Here is an 8,913-nt window from a genome sequence, read left to right on the forward strand (position 1 = left end):
TCAGTGGCTGCTGTTGTTCATGGAGAGCCCAGGCTGCAGCGCTTGAGGGAACATCTCGGCTTTGTGGAAGGGTGGCATGTAGACAGGAGGGGAGGGTGCCAGGCTGTAGCCCTGGGACGTCACCGGGATGGGCAGGCCGGTGGGCACGAGAGACTGGTTCATGTCGTACATCACTCCCTCCGCCTCGTTGCCAAAGGGCAGCAGCAGACGTTTGCCTTTCTGACGCCGGTTGCAGAACCAGACCCGGACCACCTGCGAGGGAGGGGAGACATGGAAGGGTGAGGGGGGTGAGCCCAGGTGCTGTGCAGGTGGCAAAGAGACCCTTCTGCTGGTGGCATCTCCACAGCACCGACCTGCCAGCTCAGCACCCTCCCTGCCATAGCTCCTCGTGGGGCTGGACTCAGACAGGCCGATGGTGGCTACCAGCCCCGACCACTCTCCCACAGCTTCCAGTATGGAACTGGCTGATGTGGGTGCTCGGGAACTGCAGCCACTTGGACACCCACCCTGCAAACCCTCCCAACCTACATCTTTGTCCAGGTTGAGGTCCTCGGCGATCTGGGAGATCTCCTGGGGACTGGGCTTCACACACTTGCGGAAGAAGCTCTCCAGTGTCCCCTTCACGTTGGTCTCGATGCTCGTCCTGCGTTTTCTCTTCCGGGCTTGGGCCAACACTTGCTCCGCATTGCACATCTGGAAAGGAGAGGCCACATGCTTGGTCACAGGGCTGGCAATGTCCCCACCAGGCTCTAGACACATGTGTGGCTGGGAGGGATGGGGACACTGAGCATCGCGCCACTGTGATCAGGGCCATTCCCAGGGTTCCAGCACTGCCTGCAGCTGGTGCAGTGGGGATGGACACATCTTCCTGCATCCCTCTGCACCTCCAGGTCATCCGAGACTCCAGCAGGACCCGGCTGCTCTGAGATGGGAGCTGCTGCAGTTGTCACAAGGTGTCTGCGGGGGTATTTGGGCTCCTCCCTGCCTGACAAGGCGATACCCAGCAGTTCCCCCGCAACCGGACTGAAGCCACGGCAGTGAGATGCTGCTCCAGTGCAATGTCTGCTCCTCCCCTCCTCTCTCCCAAAAAGCACGGGTAAAAAGGGACGAGAAGCTGCAGCTCGGTGGCTCACGGGTGTGCGGTGCCCCTGGCGCCCCCCAGCCCTGTACCTCTTGCATGTTGTCCGTGTTCTCCGCCTCGTTGAGCCAACGCTGCAGCAGCGGCTTCAGCTTGCACATGTTCTTGAAGCTGAGCTGGAGCGCTTCGAAGCGGCAGATGGTGGTCTGGCTGAACATCTTCCCTGTGTGGGCAGGCAGGGGGTCACCCACTGCTCCTGCTCCTGCCTCCACGCAGGGGGATCCCCCCTCCAGCAGCCCCCCAGGATCCCTCAGCCCCCGAGCATCTCCCATCCCTGGGGATGGGGCATCAGGGAAGGCATTCGCCCTGCTGCTTCAGCAGGGATTTAAAGCACTGAAACACTCTTCAATCAAAGCTGCTGTAGTTATTTTAAACCAGTTCCTGGTTATCAGACCCTTCCAGCTCCAGCGGGTACTTAACCGGGGCCCGGGAGCCCCAGGAGCCCTGGGGCCGGTGCTCACCGCCTCCTTTGCAGGTCGTTAAGGAGCAGAAATCTCTATTGCCCAGGTGCTCCATCCCCCTCCCAGGCCTTTCCCTTCCCTCCGGGTGTGGGGGGAGGCGAGGACCCTCAGCGGACCCTTACCGTAGAGGGTGCCCAGAGCCAGCCCCACGTCAGCCTGGGTGAAGCCCAGCATGATGCGCTTGTGCTTGAGGTCCTTGGCGAACTGCTCCAGCTCTTCTGAGGTTGGCGCATCCTGGCAGGGGCAGAGAGAAAGTGAGAGGGGACAACTCGCGCCCGGGGGCTGCCGAGAGCGGGGGTTGCCGGTGCGGCGGGGACGGGCTCACCTGAGCCCTTGGCAGCGCCGACACTCACCAGCCACTGCCACCTCCGGGCGATGGGGTGGGTGGCAGAAGGGTTTCCCCAACCCCTGAACAAGGGGTTCTACTCAGGGACCCCAAAGCGCCGACACCCCATGCGGGACCCTTGGACACCCTCCGACCACGGCACACCGCCCGGCTCGCACCACGCTGGCGTGGCAGAGACCCAGGGTGGCACAAGGACCCGGCGACAGAAAACAGGTCCCGGGAGGATCCAGAGCTCCTGCTGTGTCCCAACCTGCCCAGGGAATGTCCCCAGGCTCAGACCCTCGCGGCCTGACCAGAGGCAGCACCGATGGGCGCGTTTGCAGATGGCCCCAGTATCGCCCTGCTCCCGCGCATCCCGCGACATGTCCCTGTTATCCCCAGAGAGTTTCTGTCCGGATTTTCAGTGCCATCCCCACGGGCTCAGCTATCCCGGGGCAGCCCTTCGCCATCCCCTCTCCCGCCCGCGCCCAAGGCAGCTGAAACGGCTCAGATGAAGCGAACGCTGAGAGCGCCCACGACTCGAGTGGGATTCAAACACCCCCGTGCCACAACCAGGCTCATCCCGTCCTCCCTGCCGCGCAGCCTTCAACTGCTGCGGGGGCATTTTGCAATCTTCTACCCGGTTTCCACATTCGCAGCGCAATTGCGGATTTCACAGACGTCCCTCCCTGTCGCCGAGTCTCGGCTCTTAATTCCTGGCGTCCCTCGGCAGCGAAAAGCCCGGAGCATCCCTGCCACGGGGCAACCTTCCCTCATTCCTCCCAACCGCCACCCGGCGCCGCAGGCTGCGACCCGGGGGACGCGCATCCCTCCGCGCTCCCATCCCTGAGCTCGGCGTGCGTGGGAGCTCCCGAATCCCCGCGGCACGTTCCCGCCAGCAGCTCCGCACAAACCCACCCGACACATCGCGACAGCTCGCCGGAACCTTGCAACCAACCCCGGCATCATCTGCCGCTGCTACCCCCGAGGCGTGCTCGCCTGGAGGGACGGGCATGGTGTGCCAAGATTAATAAGAAAACCAAACCCCAAATAACAGCTGCCAGTCGTGCCCATAACTACCGCTGCCACCCGCCGAGTTTCGCCCTCCAGCCTGCGGGCTGGCTCTGCCCGCGCCCGGCAGCCGTCGGTGCCCGCGGAGCCCCGGGAGGAGCGGCCGGGGAAGCAGCCGCCGCCCCGGCAGGGCCGAGGGCCGGAGGGGGCGGTCAGGAACCGGGCTGCGGCGGGGCAGGGCCCGGGGGCACCGCGCTGCGCTGCCCCGAGCGTCCCGCCTGAGCCGGGCTGCTTCAGCACGCGGGAAAGCTGCTCCCCGAGTCCTCAAAACCGCCTTTCTCACCCAAAACGGCCTCCCCGAGGCGCTCCGCGAGCAGCGCCTGACCCAGCCGGGACGAGCCCAGCGCTGAAACACGTCGGGCCGATTTCGGGCTTCTCCCGGGGGCACCCGGCGCAGGGAAGCGGCAGGACGGCCCCGGCGGGGTCCCCGTTGGCCGGCGATGCCCGGGGGCGGCCAGGCAGCTCCCTGCCCCGACGGGGCGGCGCGACCGCGAGCCCGGGCTCGGCTCCCTGCCTCCGCAGCGGGGCACGGAGGGCACCGCGCCGCCTCCGAGGGGTGCCGGGGCAGCCAGTCTGCCGGGCAGAGGGCAGCGGCGACACGCAGCCCGTCCCCGTCCCGTCGGGTCTCACCTCATCGCCGCTGTCGCTCGAGTGTCCGCCCTCGCTGGCGGCGCCGCTGGAGCTGCCGCTGCTGCCCAGCCCGGAGAGGCCGCCGGAGCCCGGCTGCAGAGCGGCGGGGCAGAGCTGGGGGCCGGGGAAGGCGGCGGCCGCGGGGCCGGGGAAGGGCGGGCCGGGCAGGGCGGTGTTGGCGGCACCGGGGGGCGCGGGCCCGGCCCAGGGCGGGGCGGGCCAGGTCGGGCCGCAGCAGGCCGCGGCGCGGGGCTCGGGCGAGGGCTGGCGGCAGGGCCGGCCCGGGCGCGCCTCCGCCTTGGCGGGCGGCCCGGCGGGCGGGGGCAGCCAGGCGCGGGCCGGCGGCGGGTCGCGGGCGGCCTCGGGCTCGGCGGCGAAGGGGAAGAAGAGCGGCTGGGCGGCCGCCCCGTCGAAGCCGCCGCGAGGAAAAGGCGGGCCGGCGTCGGGCAGGATGCCGAAGGGGGCGGCCGGCAGCCCCCCGTCCGGGCTGAACATGCTGCCCGCGGCCCTAAGGCTCCATGCGGGGGCTGCGGGGCTCGGCCCGGCCGCCCGCCGGCCGCTGCCTCCCTGCTGCGGCGCCGCCGGGACCTCTGAGGGCGGCGGGGCCGGGCCGGGCCGGGCCGGGCCGTATGGAAATGGGCCCCGGCCCCATTGGCCCCGCACCGGTGGGTCGGGCGTGAACTTGATCCCCGAGGCGGGGGCGGGGGGGGCAGCCTGGGGGAAGGTGCGATGGAAGGTGGGCTGGGGCCGGCCCGCACCCTTCCCCTCGGGCCGCGGGGAGGAGAGGGCCGGGGCCGGCGCCGGTGGGCGAGGGTCCCCGCTGCGGGAGCTGCCCCCGCCGGCCCCGCTCAGCCCGTGCGTGAGGAAGGGCAGAGCCCCCTGCACTGCTCGGGGGTGCTCGGCGGTGGGGCTCACGGCTCCCGGGGTTGGGGCAGCATCAGCCCCGGGGTCTCCCCGCGTGGGAACTCCCCAGCGCCGCAGAGTTTGGGCATGGGCAGGGAACTGGGGTCGCGTTTGGGGAACGGGGGCAGCAGCGACGGCGTGAGCCAAGGCTGGGGGTGCAGGCGGGGGTGGCAGCATGCCTGGGGCCGCAGCAGCCCGTTGTCCGCGGGACAGAGGACAAGCCGTGGGGATGCTGGTGTCGTGCAGCGGGAAGGCTGGACAAGGGCTTGGCCATCCCATCACCCTTCTGCCACGTGTGGTCTCAGCAGCAGACCCTCACGGCTCCATGGGGTGCCCTGCGGAGTGCTGCACGGGCAAAGGTGGGGCTCCGTGGGCAAAGCTGGGGCTCCCTGGCTCCCCCACACTCACACTGTCCCTCTCCTCTTCCTCACCCCGCAGAGGAAGGCCGTGCCTGGGAGTGAACGTGTCCTTCCCGGAGGCCTGAGCAGGCGGAGAGGCCCCGGAGCCCTGGGTGTGCCGCTGCGGGGCTAATTGCAGCCCCGGCTATCGGGTCCATCTGCTCCACAATGGAGGGCGCTTGATATTTTCTCTATCTTAAGGACTTTCCTCTCGCACTGCCCTGCACAATGGCGCTATCAAGGCCGGCTCCAGGCATCTCCCCCTTCCCACCCACCCGCCTCCGCACCGGGAGCTTCCCCCATCCTGATGCTGCCACTGTATCAACCTGTGCTGGGATCTGCCTGCCTGATGCCAGCTCCCAGCTACCGGCGGGCACCGGTGGCACGGGCACCCCCTGACCCCGGCCAGAGAAGGGCGAGGGGTGACCCTGCTGCCAGCACTGCTCCCTGTTTATTAACCCGGATTACCAGAGCCTGCAGCTGTCTCGCACTGGAGATATGCCGAAGAGATAGGCCTCCCCCGCGGCGGCGGGATACGGATGGGGCTGCTGGTCCGACTTGGGGGAGGGCGCTTGGTGCTGGTTGTGAAGCACTTGCTTTGGCTCCTGAGAGGGCTGGCACCAAGGACTAGCACCCAGGGACCTGTACTCAGGGACTGGCACCCAGGGATGTGTACCCAAGGACTAGCACCCAGGGACTGGCACCCAGAGACTGGGACCCAGGGCCTTCTATCCGGGGACTGCTATGTAGGGACTGGTACCCAGCAGCTGGCACCCAGGGACTGGGATCCAAGGACTCATACCCAGGGGCTGGCACTGAGGAGCTGGTACCCAGAGACTGGTACCCACAGTGCCAGCAGCAGCCCCTGGCCCAACACACAGAAATGCGGCATATCAGGGGGAGTAGAACAGCCTCCCCACCCTGGCAATGATGAAATATAAGAAGAAATATAAAAAGATAAAATATAAGAAGAAAAAAAAAGATGAGCTGGAATTAAGGCACCTTCCTGACTCCTGGCTTGGCATGTGCCAGGCTGCCCATCCCAGCTGTGCCAGGCTGCTCTGGGGAGTGAGGGCAGCTTCAGGAAAATGACCCAAGGATACAAAAAGCTCATCAGTGGGGACATGGGCAACCCTGAACCAGCCCCACGGCTGCGGGACCAGCCCGGGGGGAACCACTGCCTGGACCCAGCGAGGCACCTTCCCGGGCTGGTGCCGGATCCGGCCACGGCGAGGGGTGAGCTGGGGCCCCGGGCCGGGCTGCCAGGGCTGCCGGCACCCAGGCGCCGTGCAGGCAGCCCTGCCCGCTGCCTGCTCTCTGCCAGCGGGCACAGGAAGTCTCGCTGCGGGACTCCAATCGCAGCCATCAGCCCCTGCTCCTCCCGGGCTCCCGCTGCGGCCCAGGGTTTCAGAAGATCCTTGGCCGGACAGTAACTCCCCTTCCCTTTGATTTATTGTTCCCCGGCCGGACCCCCTCCTCCTGCCAACCTGCTCTTTCTCTCCATCCCCCCAGGAAGCCCCCCAGCCCGCCGAGGCCTCAAACGCATTCCTGCTCCCTTTCATATACAGGCGGAGGGGAAGGGAGACGTTGACTTTGAACCGGCCCCTTTGTAGGAGCGGGGCCCATTGTGGCGGTGATGGTTTTAGCTGGGGGATGTGGAAGCAGCCAGTGGGGTTTCTCGGTGTGTGCTCCCCACCCTACATTTCAATGGGGCGATTTTGGGGGGGCTGCGTCAGGTGCCCAGTTATTGCGCGGGGTCATTGTGCACCGATGGCCGGGGCTTGGCCGTATGTCTCATGTGGGGCAGGACCTCCTGCCCGCCCGGCTCTGTGGTCTGTAATGCAGCCAGGGATGGCTGGGATCCCGCTAGGAAAAAGGGAGCAGAGAGAAATGCCTCTGTCCTCCCCGGCAGCAGGCTGGGGGGGACAGAGACGCACATCTGCTTGTCCTTGTGCTGAGTGTGTTGGTTTGGCGCTGGCTGGGCTTGGAGACAAGATTTTAAGAGAGTGTATGACCACAGAGGACGTTTTGTTCACTGGCAGCCCACCCTCTCTCCTGGGTGATGGAGAAGCCCTCGGGGCTGTGCTGGATCGCCCTGAGTGGGCTGCAGCCCTGCATGCTGGGTTGGGGCCGGTGGTCAAGAGCTGGCCACAGCCTTCATCCCGGCTCCGTCTGAGGAGGGCAGGGTGGTGAGTTCAGCTCCAGAAGCCCCATCCCAGGGAGAAATGCAGAGGCTCCTCCATGGCACTGCAGTTTGCTTGGCTGCAGCCATCCCGGGTGTTGGTGCTTCCAAATCCAGCTGGGATGAAAGTCCTGGAGGATGTTTTGGTCCGGTTCTGTCCTCTCATTAGAAGCCTCTGCATTGCAGAGCCTGGGGTGTAATCTCAGTATTGTCCACATCACCGCAGTGCCTGGACACACCAGCTGGTCCTCCCTGCCGTTTTACAGCTGGGGAAACTGAGGCACACCCAGGCTAGGGCTCAGCACAGGCCTTGCCACCAGCCCTGAGCTGCCCTGGGATGCCTGTGGCACAGACATGGTGCCCCAGGACAAATGACTCTTCTGTGCCCAGACATGCGATGGGGTTACGGCTTCCCAGGGGGGCTCTGAGCGAGGGGGTCTTCCCAGCAGGAGCAGCCAAGTTTTACTCAAAGCTAGAGCTTTTCCAGAGGCTGAATTTGGGGACCTCGGAGAGGGGGGGTGCAAAGCTGGGTTTCCCCGGGTGATTTGGGGTGCGATGCTGCCCGCCCAGGGTTGTAGCTGGAGACCCCAGGGCCACCCAAGAGTGAAGCATCCCCGAAGATGCCCGGGCGCTTTGGCGGTGAGTCAGCACCCACCCTGCGGGCTGCCGAAACCAGGAGGAGACGAGATTGTATCAGCCTGATGGGGGGCTGGCGTGATCAAAGGGCCGGGAGAGGAGCTCAGGCTCCACACAATGGGGGGACACGATAGCCCTTATCTGCCCGCCCCACCGAGGTGCGAAGGGCCCGGCCCTGGGGGCGAGAGGCGATGGGTGATGGGGGTGGGTGGGTGCCGGGTGCTGCAGGGCTGGGTGCAGGCAGGCACAGCCAGGGACTCCCACTCGACCCTTCGCTGGGATTCAAGAAAATAAACTCTGGTTCTTGCTGGGTCGAGGAAAACCCTTGGTGAGAGTTTGGAGGCTACTCCAGCTGCAGGAGCAGGACGGCTGCTCTCGCTGTTCTCTGGGGACGGGGGACCCACAGCATCCTCCCTCCCTGTACCCCCACGCCACCCCACTCCCGAGAGGAGCGCCCCAAGCTGAGGGCCTGGCCCCACACCACACACTCGCATGGGTCTCAAACATGATCATTTAATAAAATCTCCTTTTAAAAGAACTACAATCCATACAACGAGGGGCGCGGGGAGAAGGGCAGCAGCCCACGGGTGAGGGAGCAGGGCGCGAGGAAAAGATCTGTGCGGTGTTGGCCTCTGCCAGCGACCCCACTGGGGACGGTCCCATGCCACCACCGCTCACTGGCACAGGGCCCTGCCGCTGCTGCCAGCTCTGCCCATGCCTGCCTGCGTGTGCAACGCCTCCTCAGCGTGCAACGGCCCCGGTGCGTGCAACAGCTCCCGTGAGTGCAAGAGGCCACCCCTGTGCAAGACACCACTTGCATGCAACAGGTCACCCGTGGCTGTGACGGTCCACGACAGGGTCTGGACAACAAGCCACATCTGTGAAAAGCAACCCAAAATTCGGGCCTGATGCTGGAGAGGTCACAGCCAACGCACCAGGGAGACTATGTGGAACAGTGCTGGGCTCCAAGCAAGGATGTGCCAGTGCGGGCTGGTGAGCCCAGATGCAGACATGGGCAGCGGAAGAGTGCAGGGAGTCTCTGGAGCCTGGGAAGTGGCCTGGACAGAGCAGCAGAGACTGTCCCTTGCCACAGAGGGATGCTCAGAGAGTGCCGGGCCAGGCTTTGCAGGGATGCTGCAGAGGGCATGGGCTCCGTGGTGCAGAGAAGC

The 8,913-nt window shown here is 66.1% G+C and overlaps 1 protein-coding gene across 2 annotated transcripts; it reads right to left on the bottom strand.

The window, feature by feature from the left end:
- LOC104375404 (POU domain, class 5, transcription factor 3) lies at positions 1–4,120 on the bottom strand. 2 transcript variants are annotated; one of them, XM_086625264.1, is made up of 6 exons: positions 3,942–4,120; positions 3,626–3,845; positions 1,722–1,833; positions 1,171–1,301; positions 529–693; positions 1–252 (listed from the first exon to the last, which is right to left on the bottom strand). In XM_086625264.1, exons 1-6 carry the CDS (start codon positions 4,118–4,120, stop codon positions 1–3), a joined length of 1,059 nt encoding a protein of 352 aa, XP_086481390.1. The 2 variants fall into 2 exon arrangements, with proteins under 2 accessions (XP_086481390.1, XP_086481389.1); XM_086625263.1 differs by having other exon boundaries at positions 3,626–4,120.
- Positions 4,121–8,913: the final 4,793 nt, after the last annotated feature.

Source organism: Tauraco erythrolophus, chromosome 22, assembly GCF_009769465.1.
Source record: "Tauraco erythrolophus isolate bTauEry1 chromosome 22, bTauEry1.pri, whole genome shotgun sequence".
NCBI lineage: Eukaryota > Metazoa > Chordata > Aves > Musophagiformes > Musophagidae > Tauraco > Tauraco erythrolophus.

Bases quoted from the DNA above. Each gene is read 5' to 3' on its own strand.
- LOC104375404 (XM_086625263.1), bottom strand. From the start codon at position 4,120: ATGTTCAGCCCGGACGGGGGGCTGCCGGCCGCCCCCTTCGGCATCCTG. The intron at 1,834-3,625 runs GTGAGACCCGAC...TGCCCCTGCCAG, and splicing joins CGAGCGACAGCGGCGATGAG to GATGCGCCAACCTCAGAAGA. The intron at 1,302-1,721 runs GTAAGGGTCCGC...CTGCCCACACAG, and splicing joins GGCTCTGGGCACCCTCTACG to GGAAGATGTTCAGCCAGACC.